Source organism: Apus apus, chromosome 1 (assembly GCF_020740795.1).
Source record: "Apus apus isolate bApuApu2 chromosome 1, bApuApu2.pri.cur, whole genome shotgun sequence".
Lineage (NCBI taxonomy): Eukaryota > Metazoa > Chordata > Aves > Apodiformes > Apodidae > Apus > Apus apus.
Window position 1 is genome coordinate 73915290 of NC_067282.1, and position 20134 is coordinate 73935423.

Sequence of the window (20134 nt, forward strand, 5' to 3'; positions counted from 1 at the left end):
ACTGGACTAAGCAGCACCAAACTGAAGAACCAAAGTTTTGGTAGATGTGTACCATGACTTGACATAAAGCAAGTCTCTCATGCTAGAGTAGCAAACATACAGAATATATTCTAAACATAGTGCAGCACTATTGGTGTCTTGCTAAGTGAAAAACACTGCATACTATGTTAAGCAGTTGGTTCAAACTTTGAGTCAATTGATGTCCAACAAGAATATTCAGTTACTGAAGAGAAAACTCAAAGCTGATAAAATTTTGTGGTGGGTAGCATATGCCTTGAATCTCCAGGTGTATTAATACAGGACACAGGCATCTCCTGAAGTTTTCTTCCCACTGCACAAGGGGTGCTGTAACTTTGGTATTGACACAGCACACAGAGAAGACAGGGTCTATGGTAAAATGGTGACGAAATCCTTACGTGAGCAGAACACTTTACAGGTTCCTTCATGACCAACTCATTTTTTTCAGTTTCTAGTGGTAAGAAACTTCTTGATTCTTTCTTGATTGAGAGAGCAAAATTTAAGCCCAAACCGTCTTTTATTTCTACAGAAAAAAATCCAGTTGTATTACATATTTGGACATTTCCTAATATCCATAACTATTTTCTAATACATATTAATGTTTTTTCAATAGTGGTTGAAATTCTGTTTGGTTATGAAGATCCAAATTTGTTTATGAAACATTTTCTGAAGCTTGAAAAAGGTGAGTACAAAAATTTTGGGAGGAAAGAAGAAGGTCGTATTGGCAACATGGTTAAGGTTTCCTAACATAATCTATGTTTGCCATTCAGTTTGTTGGTATCAAAGGGATTTTTATTATCAACACCAAAGTAAGGTTCACGTCTAAATTAGACAGCTACAAATTAGACAAAAATTAGACAGGGGAAAAAAAGGTTATCTAAATAATGCAAAGATACATTAAACCCCCCCCAAATTATATTTTCAAAATAGATGTAGATGCATCCCAAACATGGCTACATAAAATTTCTTCTTGGTTCTAGAAGCACTGCTGAGTTGGATGGAGATTCCAAGAATGCAAATGAAGACAAAAACATTATTCTGTCATACAAGGAAAAATAGGAAGAGAACATGGAAATGACAGAGCAGGAAAAACTTCTGTATTAACAGTTTCAATAACTGCAGCAGATTAACTTTACTCAACAGCCAAGAGCTGCCTATGACTTCTCTTGAAATTGCTACTTGGTGAGTCTTCCTGAGCTCCCTACCTACTGTACCACTCATTAAATAATGACAGACAAACAAAAATATTATAGTAGACAAAATCTTCTTTTACTTACAACAGAAAACCAATGACAGCTGTACTGTATCAATATCGGGAAAGGAATGTCATGATAAGACCAAATATAGGAAGTAAAAATCAAATAACATGAAAAATAAAGCATTATTCTCCTACCACAGCACAACGGAAGACTTATTTTACTTCTATTCGGTCAACTTTAAATCACCATATTTCCTATGATTTAACACAATTTCTTTCAACCCATTCAGATACAAATGAATGTAGAGACAAGTCTATTGGTTTGAGAAATAGCAACCTTTGTACTTCAGCGTGTAGATGTCTGACTACATTTGCTTTAAAGACAAGAAAGTCTTTCAAAGCACTGATTTGCTAAAGCAGAAAACTTAATTCACATTCAGAACTATTGCTTTGGGGTTCTTAATTTCCTCTATCAAAGGTATTTCATCCACACCAGATTCTGATTTTGCCACTGAATTAAATCACCATTATAATAAAAGTTTTCTGTTATGTTACCTGTCACTAGCACAGTTACTTGTTGCTGTCCAGTCATGTTGAGGGTTGACTAGGATGCCCCAAGAGAGGAACACAGAGGTTGGGGTGAGAGTGCCAACTACCAGCTGCAGAGGCTTTTGAGTCTTGGTCCGACCTAGATAAGGAAACATAACATTCGAATTATAATTTAGTTTCTCTCTCCTGCATTAAGTAGGAGAAAGTATTTTGCAGTTGGATAATAAAGTAAATTAAGACCAATTCTCTTTTAAATTTGAAGGGACAGGTACAACAATTATATTTTTTTCACATTCACCATTTCTAATGTATGATATAAGAAAGGTGGCAGAGACAGTGTCTGTGATCTGTTTATTGGCTACTTGTTAAGACAAGAGCAACACCTGCAAGGAAGGAACACTGCCCCTTCTCTGGAACCACTTGAGCATGAACAGAGGAAAGAAGACTTGGATAGATTAGTTCATCAGGCTAATCTTAATGGTATGGGTTTCAACAAGGCCAAGTGCTGGGTCCTGCACTTGGGCCACAACAACCCCAGGCAACGCTCCAGGCTTGGGGAAGTGTGGCTGGAAGTGTCTGGCAGAAAAGGACCTGGGGGTTCTCATTGACAAGCAGCTGAATATGAGCCAGCAGGTGGCCAAGAAAACCAATGGCATCCTGGCTTGTATTAGAAATAGTGTGACCAGCAGCAGTAGAGAGGTGATTGTGCCCCTGTACTCAGCACTGGTGAGGCCACACCTGGAGTGCTGCGTCCAGTTTTGGGCACCTCAATTCAAGAGAGATCTCGAGGTGCTGGAGTGAGTACAGAGGAGGGCAATGAAGCTGGTAAAGGGCCTAGAGAAAAAATTTTATGATGAGTGCTTGAAGGAGCTGGGAATGTTTAGTCTGAGGAAGAGGAGGCTGAGGGGAGACCTCATCAGCCTCTACAACTACCTGAAAGGTCATTGTAGAGAGGTTGGTGTTGGTCTCTTCTCACAGGTATTTAGGGACAGAACAAGAGGGAATGGCTTCAAGCTGCAACAGGGGAGGTTTAGACTGGACATTAGGAAAATTTTTTCACAGAAAGAGTGGTTAGACACTGGAATGGGCTGCCCAGGAAGGTGGTTGAGTCACCATCCTTGGATGTGTTTAAGGGTTGTTTGGCTGTGGTGTTGGTGGATATGGTTTAGGGGAGAACTTTGTTCAAATAGCACTTTGGGCTTTTTTTTGGTTTTGTGTTTTTTTTCATATATATATATATATGTGTGTGTGTGTGTATATATATATATATGTTGCATTTGGAAGGTAAATCACTTTTCAAAACCTTTTTAGACATATTGTATCACACCTGGCAAAGAGCGAGTAGCAATTAATCCCAATCAGTTATCAGGAATTAGAAAAAAAATAAACTATATAAAGATCTCAAACTATAAATAGATACGTATACACTACCAATTTATTCTTTGCAACAGACCAGTGATCCTGAGAGTCACCTCCACATTAAAGTAAGGAATTAAAACATAACAATATTAATGACATGATTAAGGTGATATAAACCTTGGAACAGACAAGAATCAAACTCAGATTTTTGCTCTGCTATATATAGTTTAAGTTAGAAACAACCCTTTCCTGAACTACTTGCATCAGTAAACTCAGTAGTAGTACTGATTTAGAGATACACACACAAGTTACCATTTCCAATGAGAAATTAAGAACATTAACAAGATCATGGATGCAGAAATCCTTAATTGTAGTAGTAGTAGTAGTTTGGGAAGAGTAAGTTTTACCTTTTTTGCATGTCTTTGTGACCTCTTTAAACATCAGAAATTACTAATCTAAAATTAAAATCTAATTTGCAAGAATTTTTACAAGAACAATCTTTCAGTACTTCATGTTTTGACCACTACACGTGTGAGTGATTACTGACTAGGAAATCCTGTCCTACATTTTACCTTCCCAAATATGGAATTTGTGCATCCCAATCAGACACTTACAGTTAAAAATATCTTCCCATAGAAACACAGTACAAGATTCTGTCTTCCTTTAGCTACTCTAAGAAAAAGATGTAGTAATGATAAAATACCTGAACAAGATTTCTTATTATTTGAAATGCGTGCTGGTCTTACTGAAACCAAATACCGTGGCTCTGCATCTGTAAATGAAGAAAACAGCAATTAGTACAAATGTGCTATTTATTTGAGTAAGGGATTAACCTCTAATTCATAAGAAAAAGTCCAATATTCAGTGAATGTTTAACCCATTATCCAATCTTTGTGATCTTTCAGCATGTTTGCTTTAAGGTTTATTTACCAATCATTCAGAAACATTGTAGCTATTAGTAAAAATAATACGCCCATGCACACAAGATTTGGCGATTCTTTTTGACTGAGATGCAACAAATAGGTGAACGTGGCAGGACGTACATTCAACATTTTAATGCAAAGATTACTTGGAATATGAAGGGGAATGAAAACCCAGATGAAGAGATGATGGCAAAACAAAAAGTAAACCACGTAAAGTTAAAAGATGTAAAAGCCTGGAGAATATAATCAGAGTTATCTACTCTCCTGACAGGAGCTGGAAGAACTTTTCCTATAGGATTTTTTGTATTCTGTTTTGGGCTATACACTTTAGTTTTCCTGGTATAAGCAGTTTCTCACTAAAGAGATGACCTGTTGTAAAAAGAATAAACAAAATGCATCAATCATTTGGAAGTGCATACCCCAATAGACTAAATCATTCAAGATTCACATGATTGTCTGGTTGCAGGAAACAACATAATGTCTGAACAGACTTAAGGCAGCCTTCACATTGCTCATTGGTCTGTTTTATAATGGCGTTTACATACTTTTTCCAGAGATTTATTATGATATTTTACCACCAAGTTCACTGACAATTTTTAATACTCTTTATAAGAGTAATGTTAAAACTTTTAAGAACAAGGGAACAGTATTTGTGTAAAATCCACAAAGGGATGTGACTTGGACTAGTAGCTCTGCGTAGTTACTTTAGAAATAACGTTGCGTACAACAGGACGGCAACAGTTTAATTAATTTCTTAGTCAATGCATTAATCTCAGAGGCAAATTGTATGCCAAACTTCCTGACATTTAAATTTCTTTTATTTTTAACCCGTATGCATTTTCTTAAAGGAAAAATTTACCTTTGCAAAATATATTTTTTTAATCTTTACATGAAAGAATCTTACTCTCGGTTAGCTCCAGTTCAAATTATTTTGCACCAATTCCCATAATAGTTTTAACTGCTTCATTTCAAAAAGCTAACAGGACATATGATATTACCTAGTGAAATGAAAAGCCCTTCCAAAGACAAGAATTTTTGTCTTTCAATTCAATTTTACCTGAATGGCCCGTTTTCTTTCTAAAGTATACAAGGACTGCAGCCATTCTAAAGGATGCAGAGTCATCGCTAGCTGAGTGTCAGTTGTGAACCAGCTTGGAAAACCTCTGGAAATACTAGTCTTCATAGGAAATAATGAAATTAAGCAAACTAAATTTTACACTAACTCTAAACCAATTGATAAACATCTGGTGCAGTCTGAACAACACAAGTGCACACGGTATGAGGCCACAAGTTTGGATATATTCCTGTTTCTGGCAGTTAAAGGCAGATAACGTCACTCTGTGGCTTAAAATAATAAATGCTTTGATTAAAACAATGTTGAGATGGTGATTTTAGTTAGGGAAACTCATCTTCAGAAAAAAGATTTTTCCTTTACTCTTGACATCACATGGCATGTATTTCTGCCTCTCTTAATTATCTGAAATCAAGCTCTATTCTCACTGAACTTCAACACCAGAAAAGAAGTGACAGGAGCTTCAAAAGTCAGATTCATAGGCAGACTATACCAATCAAAACTACTTTACCTACACTTTTTTTTTTAAAATGATTATTCTACCATTCTAAACTACAAAATTATTTTTGTGGTTTAGATACATTTATCTAAGTTTATATGTACAGATGAGAGATTGAATTCCCTGCATATCTTAATGCAAGAGATACATTGAAATCTACCAATAAAATAGAGCCACTGAGAAATCACTCAGTCTCTTCTCTCATCCAGATTTCTGTAAGTAGAGAGGAATTAATATTAGTACTAGAAAAATCAAAAGCTTGCTGTGCTGCTTAAAAGGCTGTGCCAGTGTGTGGAAAACCACTCTAACTTCACTGATTCTATGTGTCTAGGACACTAGAAACCCCTATTACGGGGGTACCTTATTTGCTTAATTATTATTTTAAATGGGTTTCAGCTGCACCCAATATAAACATAAATCAGATGAACATTGAATAAAGCTGCTCAAAGCAGTGTGGAAGAAAGAATTAGTTAAAAATAACAGCAACTTCAAAGTGCAAGTATCTCTTAATATAAAATATATCTTCTTTAATGTTTAGGGCAGTACACAGTTCCGAGATGTTTTGTGCTGAGGCCTAAAACCAGAAATCCATGATAATATAAAATAATTTATTTTCCCTGTGCTTTAATCTCAGTTTTCTGCTGTGCATTTATGCCCACTTGTGAGACTGATGTAATTCTCACAAAGTATTGAGCAACCTTAACTTCAACAACATTATTTTCAGACATCACCTTGAAAGCTCAAGAACTACGAAGTCAGTCTTCAAAACTGCAAAAAAAAATTGTTTTCATCAACAAAATGTCCAAAGATTGTGAAAGAAAATGTAGCAGTATAGATATAGATTACCTGGTAAACCAAATGTGGCAATAAGCAAAGACTTTAAATTTCTCCCTGCACATCTCAAACTATGAACTCTATCTTTCAAGAATCATTAGATCTAACAGATATTTTTGTTCTGAGACAAAGTGCTGTCAGGAGGAATATTTTGTGTTTGGTGTTGCTCATTAAGCTTTTCTGTGGATTTATTAAATGTTGCCTGAAAAATAATACAACACATCTCCAATTCCCAAAGAACTCATGGCTCTTCTGATTGCAAAACAATCTACAAAAGGAAGTATTTAGCAAAAGAAGCTAAGACTAGATGCTTAAACAGATCTGCTACTGAACAGAGAGGTTTAAAAAGTACCACTTGTCTGGTTTAGAACCACTGAATTTAAGACAATATTACGATTATTATAAACTGAAACCAGGATTTAAAGTTGCTGGAGAAGTACTTTCAATACCACGGATACGATACTAAAATTCTGTTCAGAGCTTAACTAAATTTATATCTTAATTTAGAAATTTGATTTTATGTTCCTGAGTAGAGTCACCCATGCTACTATATAGGTGTTAAGAGTACAGGAACTACAGTTTATGTTAGATTAATCTGTTTGATGCACAGTAACAAACCATTATGTATGAACTGAAGGACTTCTATTCTGGACAGATATATACTCTATACTCAAGGAATGGAAACCAAGAAAGGTGGACAGGTTGCTTAATCTCATATAAGGAGCCCTGATACAGGTTTAGAAATAGGAGTTCTCAGTCCTCCACTGCAATTTAAGATTTCTCTGAATAAGTACAGAAGGCCACTAAGTGTTCACACTGATTCAGTCCTCTTGCTGAGAGATACACACATCAGTCAACATAAAAACATAAAAATAATCTGATGCTACTACAATTCAATTAATTTTCAGGGGCTTAAAAAATTGTCTCACTAATGTATTAAACTCTAGCAAGTTGCAAGAATTATTTATGATCCTTTGTGTTCCTTTATGATGCCTATCCACTCTATCCAGTCATAATCCACTCTACAGATCCATGTCTATAGCAAGCAGGAATCTTGGGGAGATGTGATATCAGAGGAGAGAAACAAAATGCTGTGAAATACCAAAACCTAAATAAACCCATAATTTATCTAGTGCTACTTCATCTTAATGCTTACGAGACAAATTAAACTGACTGCTGAAATAAGAGGCAGGCGGCAGAAAGGTGACCATCAGACCCATAAAAATATGAGGTTCTGATTATGTGTCATTATGATTCACAGAATATATCAACAATTCACAATGAAATAAGTTTTTAAAGATAACTGCATTTCTAAAATCAAATTACGATCTTGAGTAAAATGCCACTGACACATCAAACTAATCTAGACTACTTCCATGGGACCTGATCTAGGATATCAAATCAGTGGCAGGAGGCAACTAATATGCACTGCAAAATGCTAGCAAATTCTGCTTATGTTCAAGTAAACTATTTTAATTTAGTTCAGGGCTCAGCCAATACAGAAATGTAGTTGAAAGCAAAACAATGTAAGTGTGAACTGACTAATGAACTTAGAAAAAAATTAAAAATAAAGTGTCACAAGGCATCAGTACAACTCATAGACCAGCAGATTCAGAAATCAATTAATATTCACATTACTTGGCATCTTGAAAACCATGTTGTTAATACATCTGCACATTTCTGGGAACTGGCTGGGTATAAGACTCTGCACAGCAAGATCTTTTAGCTAAGCATTACTCTACCATATATCCTTGAATTGCACTCTCTAAAATATGTTCAAGGTGGTGTAGAATTCTTCCCTATATTTATGCAAAATCCACCCATCATTTATTATGGTTGTTACAAAGCAGGATTGCCAATACATTCTCCTTTTATACTGTACTATCTGATTCATGTAAAAGAAAGCCCAAAGTATGGCTCAGATCTGGGCTGGGTTTGGAAACCGAAGGGGAAATTAATTTTGTTCACTCTGTTAGCTAATTGCTATGCATTCTCACAAAATTTCCTGTCTCCACCCAATTTTTTGGGTTCCTCCAAGAGTATCAGCAACTTCAAGGAGGCTGAACTGCAATCTTCCTAAACAAGTTAGAAAAAACTAGCACAAATTTCTCAAGAAAATACTCTTCTTATACAAGTCATGCAGACTGAACAGATTTGGGTGAAGTTTTACATCAAGTTCCAAACTTTTGGATGGATCTTATTTGTCTACCTTGATTTACATTTTGGTGTCTTTTGACACAGTCTGAATAGCTTTCATGACCAATAATAACATTGCTTAGTGTCACATAAGCTCATAAGGTAAACACAGAATAAAAGGAAACACATCCTGTATTCCGATAAAGAGGCATACTTCTTCGAACCAAAATGTGATGCTTCCTCATCATTATCATTCACCCTTCACTGTGATTCAGCTTTGCTGATCTAGCAATGCATGAAGCTGCTTAAGAGATTGTTGCCAGCATGAGATCATTACAAGTTCAGGAAATCCAACAGATCCCTTTTCTCTTTGTACATGCCCTTTGCAGGCAGTTCTCAATTCATGCTGGGAATTCATGATGTTATGCAATTGCTGGCTCAGTTATTATTTTAGTTGCAAAAGAAAGGAAAAACAAATATTTTAAGATAAGAATCATTGCAGTGAGGTGCTGAATACTTTAACGGATGAAATGCAGGCGGATGTCACACCTATAAAGCCATAAATCCCTCCTGGAAATCCTAGGAAGGATAATATCCTTATTAATTTATTTTAAAGTATATGTATGTACACACATGTAATTTAAAAAATTAATAAATAAGCTGACTTTGAGTGTGTTAACAGAGTCTTAAGAAGTGTGCAACCCAGCAGAAAATCTGACAGTAAATTTCATCTTAATCAACAGTGACAGGTTTGGAAATGTGGAAGTCATAAGCCTGAGAGATATATATATATATATACACACACACATTATTGTGTGTATTGTGTTATTCATTTAAAAAACCTAGTCATAGCTTCATTCCCCATACTCCATCTCCAATCAGGAAAAATTATTCCAAACACAATATCAATTATGCTGCTCTATTAACAAAATCAGGCGTGCAGAGCTCTGTCAAGGAAATATCTGCAAGGCACTTGCTTCTGCTGTGTAGACCTATACTGTTGGTTAGAAAGTACAAAGGATATTTTAAAAGATAATGCATTTTAGGGAGGGAATCACAATGTGCTTATACACAAAGTCTGTATGTTTTCTTCCATTGGCCTAACTCCTAAATTAATGAAGTAAATTATTGTTTTTCTTTGAGTAGAGTTTACAGTTGGTTGCATATCTATATAATTTTCACTTACAAATCTTCACTAAATAAAAAAAATTAAAAGTGCTAGGACAAGATCCACTTTTGTCTAGACACAGAGATTCCATTTTCCTAGATCTAGTCACTCAGGAGTTCATAGTCTAAAACAATGTTCCTTAATCCAGTGGGAAAACATAACTTTTAGTAACTAATAAATAACTTAAATCTCCATTTCCAGTCTTTAAATTTCAGCTGTAAAATCAATTTAAGGTTGTGATCAAAGTCCCTAAATTGATTGGAAAAGATATTCTCTTTCCATGAACCACTAAAACTGACAGGAGAAAAGGAATCATTAAATTGTATTAGTCTTGATCTAAATAGGCCACTATGTCTTTTCATATTTGGGAATCACTCCCTCCACGTCCTGTTCAGTAAAAGCCAGAAACAACCAATGTTCATTCAGGGCAGCTGGTAAAGTTAATCTGATTTCCGTAGCAGTCATATAAGCCAGAGTATGAGAGAACTAAGAAGGAATTGTCAGGGTGAATATGAACATTTTTGTATAAACCTAGTTGTCCTGATTGTGGAAAAATGTGTGGAAGCCAGTGAAGACCTTTTGCAAAGTATACAATGGCACTTGAATCACAAGATCATCTAGAATATGGAATGGACAATTTTTTTGTAGGATATGTTAAAAATATCTTTTCAATATGAAGATAGCACACTAGGCTAACTTAATCATGTATGAGATGTACTAGAAGCACAAAGATACAAAAAGTACTTTTCACTCTTGTACTTCGTACTGGAGTACAAAGATAACCTAAGATTTTTCAGCAATAAGGTCTAGGGGTTTTGTGTCTTTGGAAAGTATCTTGAGAGCATTTTTATTGTCCCTCTACAATACTTTATTTTTCTAACATCCACATAAAGTGGTTGCTGAGCTGAGTTCTCTGGCTGCCAGAATAAGCCATCCCACAGACCATCCTGCAGTTTATGCCAGCAGTTGGTCCCTGAAACTGGCGGGGGGTTCACCCCTGCCTTCTCTTGAGCTCTGCCATACAAGTCACTCTAAAACAGAGCCAAATGCATAAATGATGTTTCTTGCTTTAGTTTATGTTCTGTACACAGCTGGAAAGTACAGTCAAAGCTGCAGTTAAATGTGATTAATACTAAGGAAATGGGAAAGATTATGTACTCTGATTCCGAACTCCAATGAACAAGTCCACAAAGACTACAATCTAACCCTAAATCTCTTAACTAAAACCAACAGCACCAATGAATGTACTGTTAATTGCCTTAAATAAATGCTTGCGACCTGAATTACACATTGCTGTTAACTTCTTTTATTCCTGTCCTTTCAAAGATGACATTATCTTAGAGTTGGAAATTATTGTCTTTATATTATGTTGTACATTGCATTTTTAGTCACTGGACACTAAGAAGACACAACTACAGACTCATTGTCAGTAGGAAACTGACTGATAGCTTGTATTAGCATGAGCAAGTCAAAAGTTTGAAGTTAATCTCCTTGAAAATCATCAGAAAGGAAAAGGAGAGTATTCTCTAACACTTGTGGGTTTCCCTCTCTAGATAAACGAGAAAAAATATGTTCACTTCATTATGTATATCATGGAGTTTCTCATCTTCTGTGTTCATTGTTACAAGACTTCAATTGCTTAATGGTAAGATTTAGTGAATATGCATGTGCCTGGCAATGTGATGCACAGCTGAACTAAAGAAAGGTGTCTACATTTTCCAGCCATTAGCTGTTAATGTTAAAGTTACAAAATCCCATGTTCCAAGTGATGTTCAGCCTTCCTTTTTCATACAGTTTACCAAAGCATTAAGCATTAATGCTGCTATTCAATAGGAAGTGCAAATGATCTATACATGATGTGAGAGTCAGTGTTTTTTCTTCTTTTCAAGGACCAGAGAGTACCTGAAAAATTTAAATCCTCACTACTTCTGCAATTCAGCTACATGGGTATTACCTATGCCCAATTCACAGTGTTCTACAGAAAATCCTGTACACCATTCTTAGTGAACTGATTCAAAAGTTACACATTGGATAAATCAGGTAAATGAGACATCATTGAAGTTACAGTTAAGAACTCAAATACTGGATTGGTGTAGAATTAGGGAGAGATCATAAAAGTACCAACTCATGAAAAGGAAAAAGTCAACCTTTGCCACAGTGATCTAATGAAAGTCTTTAGTATCCTAATTATTCTGTGTCTTTTTTATTCTACAGTTTTCAGCCTGGAGCTGACTCCCAGAAGTGTCCTAACTGAAGACATCAATAAGACAGCATATGCATAAGAATGCTTATGCATTCTTTCTTCCCTCTTGTTTTACACCAAGGTCACTGGCATTACAATGATGAGGGTAACCCAGGTTCATTTCACCTAGAAAAGATTAAAGATATCAACAGGAAAGTCCTCAGAAAATTAACAGATTTCTTAAAAGGTTTAACACTTATAGGCCAATGTTTTAATCATTTATCAGACAATTCTAACTAATCCCGTTCTACTATTTTGCTATCCTGCCCATGCTGACATAACCCCAGGTCAAAGGGACAACCAAAATCCCTTCTTCCTCACTATCTATCCCAGGCAACAGGATGTAATATTCTTGATATGGTTTAACCTTTTCCATGCAACAACTCACTGAATTCCATGCGTAACTTCTGACATGGCAGTTATAGGTCATTCTATAACATGTAGATCTGGAACAGGCCCCTGCCAAGAAATGCTTAATTTTGTTATCAACGTTTCTAGCAAAGGGATTCAACCTCACCCTTCTCAAAATTTTTCAATTGATTCTTGCACTACATGCTAAAAACATGCAAATCTCCCTTTCATTTCTACTTTATGACTGCAGCTTTAAGCAAATAATCCAATTCAATCTGCGATGTGGTTAGATATAGTACAATCTCTTAGTACAATGAGATCATTGTATCCTCAAAAACTCCTCAAAACAAATACCAGTAGTAAACTTTTCCAAATAACAAGAACTATTTGCTCTCCTCAAAGGATACCACTTTCATCTGAAATTCTTCACCACTACCTCAGACAAATGTAAAGAAAGCCCGAGCAACAACTCATGACAACAGTAACATGCAAAGCAAATATGACTTACCAAGTTCTGTTATGGAGGTTTTTCCTTCTGAAGGTAAAGGAATGTACTGATTAGAGAAGAAGCTGCTCCCATAACCCAGGACAAAACCTTCTAGTTTGGTGTTTTGACTTGGTCGAAGATACCTCATGCAAACAGTGTCATCTGTTGCATTGATCTGAACTTTCAGACTCTGTCTTTTCGCTGGAGAAAGAGTGAAAACAGAGAAGATCAGAATGCATTATCTTGTAATCACATATTCAGTAATGGAATATGACAATGTAATAATACAGAGCTATTTAATAAGCTGCTGTCATAAGCCACTGAAAAATTGCTTGAAAATGGAATCTCCAGGAGACTAACTATATTTTTAAAAGTAAATTAACAGTGATATAATATTGTTATTTCCAACACATCTGGTTTTCCATCATTAGTTTATTACTGTCATTACCTGTAACATCTTCTATAATTGCAGTAGTAGAAAAGTGTATAAAGTAACTGGAAAAAATGCAAGTATTCATTTAAATATGGGAGTTGCAGTAGTGTTAGCCATTCATAGGACCCATAGGTGAAAAACCTGTAAGTTTGACTTTTTATTAGTGTAGAGGATAAATAATAACTAGATTTAAAAAAAAAAATAATGCTACAACTATTACTTTAATTGCTTTTTGCTATGTTGGGTTGGAAATACACCAGGACACCTGACCAACATATATACTTTACTCAAAATTACCAAGAAACCCTTTTTAAACATTAATATTTATGCTTTCCAGGGCAGTAGCATACAAAGCAGTAAACATCTTGTATATCCATCTAGAAAAAATTAACTTAAACCAATACAGGATGACTTCAAAACAAAATAAATTTTTTAGGCTGCAAAAAGGTGATTTGTTGTCTCTTAGTGGGGTGAAGGAGGATTGGCTTTCCTTACTTGGTACTTAAAATTTTAATCTTCCCTTGTCACTCTTATCATATTTTCAGAACTGTTGAATGTCAATGCTTAAAAAAAAAAAAAAAAAAAGTAATTACTTTTTCCCAAACCTATGACACTAGCTCTGGAATATGTTTTTTCTCTCTTCATTCTCAAAATATAAATTTTTATTCCCAACAGATTTTGGGCATCTCTCCAGCCCTGAGGGCTGAAATTCACTTTTCAGGAAAAAAAAAATTTAAAAAGTTGCACAAAGTAATTTTACTTCAGGAGCTAAATGCTAAAAAAATGACTAGATGTATGACCTGTCAGTAAACCATATGGTAGAGCAAGTATGTATTGGTTCTCTAGTATCGCTCCAGCCTATCCTCCTTTTTTTCTTTTTCTTTTTTTTTTCTTTTTTTTTTTTTTTAATTTTAATGACTAGAGTAGCTGAGAGGCCACAATCCCCAATCCGTGAAGATGATTTAGTAGTTATGTCAAGAACCTGCAATTGTCTGCACACTGAATGTGAAGACCAAGCCAAACACTTTAAGCCTCTTTTTTCCTTTATAGAAAGACACATACAAGTAAAACTGCTGGAAAATATGTGCCTCCAATAAGATCCTTTCTTTATCTAAAGACTGATCAAGTAAAAGCACTCAGCCAGGAAACAGTCACCATGTTCCAAAGGCAAATCTGCCAGGTTCCAGAAGGCTGCAAGGCTTCTAAAAAACTCAGCTCTGACATTTTCAACAGTAAAATACCATCACAGGGAACGGGGTGGCAGTTGGTTCCTTATCTCAGAGACATCCTAACTTCATTTGTTTTCAGCATACGAAACTGCTGCGGGTGTACAAATTTGAATATTGACAAGGCTTCAAATGGCAGAAACCAGGAACAAAGCCCAACAGATTTGAAACCTCTCTAATATGCTTCATAAAGATGTTAATTAAAAAGTGTTCCATACCATTACAGATCTAGGACAACTCTCCACCGCCAACTCTCTGTGGGACAACTGGCTGCTGGGACACCTCTATGGTGGGCCAGCTCTCTGTAGGGAGAACTCTCCACAGATCGGCAGATGACACAGGACTGTGCCAGTCCCCATCTGCTGATCCTTGGAGAGTTGTCCCCGTGGAGGGCTGTTCTGGTGTAGAGAAGTCCCGGCATAGAGATGTCCTGGCATAGAGGTGTCCCAGCGTAGAGGTGGCTTTGGCAGAGAGTTGTCCTGTAGAGAGCTGGCAGGGAGAGTTGTCTCTTCCTGTACATCAATCAACATCCCCCGATCCTTTTCCTGTGGGCAGCTTTCCAGCCACTCTTCCCCAAACCTTTAGAGTTGCCTAGGGTTGTTGTGAATCGAGTGAGGGGTCCAACACTTGGCATTGTTGAACCTCATACAACTGGCCTTGGCCCATTGATCCAGTCTGTCCAGATCCCTCTGTAGAACCTTCCTACCCTCAAGTAGATCCACACTCCTGACCAACTTGATGTCATTGACAAACTTACTGAGGGTGAGTCAATTACATGGACAAGGGGATCTTAATTTTATTTAAACCTAAAAACTGTCAGTGAAGGTTCTAAAAACAGGACATGGGATTCCAAGACAGCAACAGCTTCGAGGCAGAACCCTTTAGGCCTTTCTGTATAGTTAGCACATGAACACCATCAAAAGAGCTTTTAAACACAAAGTCATTTCTAGGAGAGCGCAAACAGGAAAAATCTATTTTTAAAAATAGAGAATAATTCAGAGGCAAACAAGAAAAGGAGACTAACTTCAAATTAAAAAAAATAAATCCTTATCCTTCCCACACTGTCTTGAAAGGGCAGGTCCTTTCCTCTAGTTCACTTCTGAATGCAGGACCTTTTCAGTGATGGCCCATGTGGCAGCAAATACTGCAGAGTCCCTGCAGTGTTTAGGAAAAATCTTCCTATACTTGGGGATCTAGCTACAGGATCTGCTCTATGCTCTTCTTAACATAACTCTTTTCTATCCCTTTTGTAAGCTCCTTGCTGACAATTTCCTTCCCTCCACATAGCAGAATTCCCCTAGCTGAGATGGCTCATTTGAAAGCAAGGACACTCTTCTCTGCCTCCTCTTGAAGGTGCAGCCTGACCCAAGGAGCAGCAGAGGGCAAGGCAGACTAACAGCCTTCCTCACTACTATTTAGCTGTATGTTTTTAAAGAAAAATAACTGTGCTAAAGCAACAACACAATGCTACACTTCACATTACCAACCTACATTCCTTTCCATGGACTGTGTGATCTCCAGAATCACTGATATCAAGGGATTAATTTTATTTGGCAAAACACTAACTATCAGAGGCTGACAATTTTCTGAAAGTGTATGGACAGAAATGAGCAACCAAGGTCAACACTGACAAGTTTCTCCATCAGAGGCAACAAAAATTCTCAACTGAATTTAGAATCTGAGTCTGCTAGGAACAGTAGCTGTGCAACAAGACCATTTGATTTCCAGAGAATGAAAGGCTACACAGAAGACAAAACCAAAGAACAACGAAGACAGAAGAAAGCCAGCAAGCACAGAAAGTGCTCTCTGTCATGGCAGAACTATCGACGCATGTTAGATTACTCTTGGCATGGACTCTGTAGGGAATGTCATCTCTCCCCCAACCAGGTCAGTGTGCTACTTAGTCATCAGGCCAGCTGTTCTTCCTGCCAACAGATTAGCACTCCAACATTCCTCCAGGAGCCCTTGCACTCTTCCAACACCTCCTTTTTGTGCCCAGTTACACACAGTATACTTCTTAGCATCATAAATAAACCAGGAGGCTGTGAAGCAACCCTCTTTTGTTATAGCTGAGTACACTATAAATCAATAGTTCTTAATTATTTTTTTTAAATAGTTAAAATGCTCCAGACTCAAGGAGGTCACATGAGTTCAAAGGAGACCTGGACCCTTAAGAATAAATGCAAGCATTTCCTAAATCTAAAAGGAAAAGGCAGCTTTGTGCAGGAAACTGTAAGCCCAACTCCACTACACTGGTCAGAATCATAAATAAACAAAAAAGCCTCCCACAAAAATACTTAAGACTCTACCCTTAAGTATCTGCATTCGTAGATTAATGCTTTTATACTGAGGCCATCTTCAAATTAAAGATTCTGGGACTCACAGCTACCTCTGAAAAACAATATTTTCCTCCTGGTTTGCCAAAAGAAATTTCACACAGATCTGAATGTATTCTGTTCAACAAAAGTCAATTGATCTGAAAAACTGAGCTATGAGCACCCTAGTTTGGCTAGTTGGAAAAAAATGTGGTCACATACAGGCACTAGGAGACAAGAGCAAATAAACACTGAAACTTCAGAAAAATATAACTCTAAATTACCTAACTGGAATTCACATATTTAAAATGAGAAGCAGCTATGCAAAATAATATACAGAATATTTAGGACACTTGTTTAAGCTTTGCACCTACCAACAATTATGTAAAGTATCTTCTTTTTCTTATCACTTTAGTTAATCATGGAGGAAGAGAGGGGAGAACTGACAAGCATTAATACCATCTCTTATTCATACCAGCTACTTCTAACTGATGGTTCACATTTTGCTACAAGATAAACAGAGAAGTCCAATTTTAAACTTCTATTTTCAATGCAAAAATTCAGTCTTTAGTTTAGGTCTAATATCCCCTTAAGAAATCACCATTGCAAAGCAGTTTGAAAAGGAAAACCAGTAACTACTAGGAATAGATTTATATAATTCCTTTACTATTTAATAACTGCAGAGAAGTAAGGAGATAAACAGAAATGGTTTACTGGGCTGGTTGCATTAAAGCAGTATTTATTCAGCAATTTGGTGTTGCTGTAAAAGCAAATAAAAACCACCTGAGAGTTCACTTCCCAAAAGAACAAACAAAATAATTTTGTTTCAGTTATAGAGATTTCAAGCCTTGGAAAAATTGTGTCTGTGTCCCACTATATCATTACAACACTGTTGGTAACAATAAATGTGGCATCAGTTAAAACTGCCAGCTGGTTTAATTTCCTTCTGTTTCAAGGAATGTGAGGGAACCTGGGTGATGAGGTGGCTAGAATTTGAACTAAATGCTTTTATTCTATCTCTGTCCAAACCCCAAAATATATCTTGGCCCTGTCATATAAACTATCTTCAGCTGAAGAGCACTCTATTTCTAACTTAAGAAGACATGTGAACAGCTGGATAATAATTTATTAACTAATACTTAACACATTCAGAAGCAACCCTCAGTTGCTGCTATAGCAACAAACTTCAAGAATGAAGCACAGATATAAAGTAACTGGTTTTTGTTTTAATAAATTAATCTGGGTAACTTATTTTTTTTTTGAGCTGCTTATCTGCTTCACTGAAGGCTCAACAAAAGGAATACTGGGATAAGATGCTACTTTCACTTATTCTATGATTCTGCTGGTGCAGTTTAAGTGTGTAAACTCCCTCATGATCAATACAGCCCTATTTTGTTTTTGTTTAGTTTTTTATCCATAGAGTAAAAAGCCCTGAACTCTGTCCTACAAAACTGGAGGGTGAATACAGCTGTGCTGTATTACCACAAGTTTGGCATCATCATCAGAATTCCTTTTGCCTTACATTGAAAATGTTTGTTTTCACCATTTCAAAGATCTTAGAGGGCATGAAGGCAAGACCTAGCACTGCCTCCTAGAGAGCTAGACAAATGAAGCATGCCTTAGGAAAACACCATGGATTTGAGAGCACCACCTCACTTAACACCATTCAAATAATTCACAGCAGTGCTTTTGTTTTCCAGATCTGGTGCCATAGTACCGCCAGCCAAGATTTCAATGATAATCTAACACTGTGAAACTTTTTTTTTTTTCTATTTTATATTTGTGTATTTATTTCGGCTCCCAAACATGGAGAAATATTGGTTGTTTGGCTTGAAATCAAATGGGAAACAATGAAAAATAGTTATGTTTCTATGTAGTAGAATAAAAAACACACACTTTTAAAGACAGCCATGACCATACAGTCATGGAATAATTTAGGGTGGAATGGACTTCTGTAAACCAACCCCCCCTACTCGAAGCAGACCTAATCAGATCAGGTTACTCAGGGCCACATACAGCTGAGTCTTGAATACCACTAAGAACATGGATTCCACAACATCTGTGGTTAACCTGTTCCAGTATTTATCATCCTTCAGGTGGTGGCTTGTTGTTTTTTTTTAAAGTCCTAATATCTAACTGGAAATTCCCATGTTCCAACTTGTACCTGGTGTCTGTAATCAGATTGCTGTGCCCTTCTGCAGAAAATCTGTCTGTCTTCTTTGTAACCTCCAGTCAAGTAGGAGTGGGAAATGTTAGCTCATCTTTCTCATCCCAGACTACATAAAACACCAACACTCCTAGCTACAAAATCCACATTAATAACTATTCTGAATGATGAAAACAGGTGCCATACAGACCACATCCTTAAAAAAGAAAACAAAAAATAACTTATTAAGAGAGGGTAAGCCAAAAGCATTGCAGATAGTTCTCCCATTTCCAGCTGAAGTACCCCAACTAAATATTATTTTCATAATATTAATATGTCTACACTCTGTACACAAATCTAACATTACTTCAGAAAAATAGGCTGTCAACATGCAGCAGTTATCTTTGCAAGATATATACATGCATACCTATCTACAAAACTAGTCTAACTCATAAGCTTTCAACTTCCACTAACAGGATCAGAGAAACTTGTTAGAGCATTTATATTATAAAACTATACAGTTTTTATAACTTCATCTGCCAGTTCCTCTCTAGAAATCACTACAGTTCAGAACTGAGTTAATAAAATGTAGCTCGCTATTACTTTAGGACCAATAAGGGCAATGCAAAGGTAAAGATGTAGCTATCAGTAATTCCAGCTTCTACAAATCTACATAAAGTGATATATGGAAAGTAATTTTTTACTTCTATGCTGCCATCTCCCTCACCTGTTTTCAGGTCACTCTAGCACTGCTTTGAAGTCGTACTTCCATTCTTTTCATTATCTCCCTCACAAGGGTCCTTATACTTGTTTTTTTTTTGTGTGTGGTTTTTTTTTTTAGGGGGGGGTCTAAAAACTGTAGCTATCCTTATTTTTTGGGTACAAAGCTGAAAAGAGCCTGGATTTAAACTCAGGACCCCACTTCAGTGGTCCCACCCCCATTTCCAGCTTTCATTCTGCATCTTATTTCGCACCATTTGTTAAAATGGCAAACCAAATTGAAAATAAGGAAGAAAACTTGGGTGAGAATAACTGAATGTGCAGGTCTGATAGAGAAGAGAATGGGAATTAAACATCTGAAAACTTTGGGCAGAGTTCGAGCAACCTGTCCCTGGCTCCTGTCATAAGATATGTTTAATTTTTCTTTTAAATCTTAGAAAATTCCACCCCTTTCTTTG

The 20134-nt window shown here is 36.4% G+C and overlaps 1 protein-coding gene across 18 annotated transcripts in view; it reads right to left on the reverse strand.

Moving 5' to 3' along the window:
* Positions 1–20134, reverse strand: part of ABI3BP (ABI family member 3 binding protein) — a 152404-nt gene that overhangs the window by 118424 nt on the left and 13846 nt on the right. For all 18 annotated transcript variants that reach the window (XM_051622176.1, XM_051622076.1, XM_051622147.1 and 15 more), the window contains exons 2-4: positions 12858–13037; positions 3828–3896; positions 1772–1904 (exon numbers count right to left, since the gene is read on the reverse strand). In XM_051622176.1, the coding sequence (XP_051478136.1) occupies positions 1772–1904; positions 3828–3896; positions 12858–13037 (382 nt within the window). The remainder of the gene's footprint in view (positions 1–1771; positions 1905–3827; positions 3897–12857; positions 13038–20134) is intronic.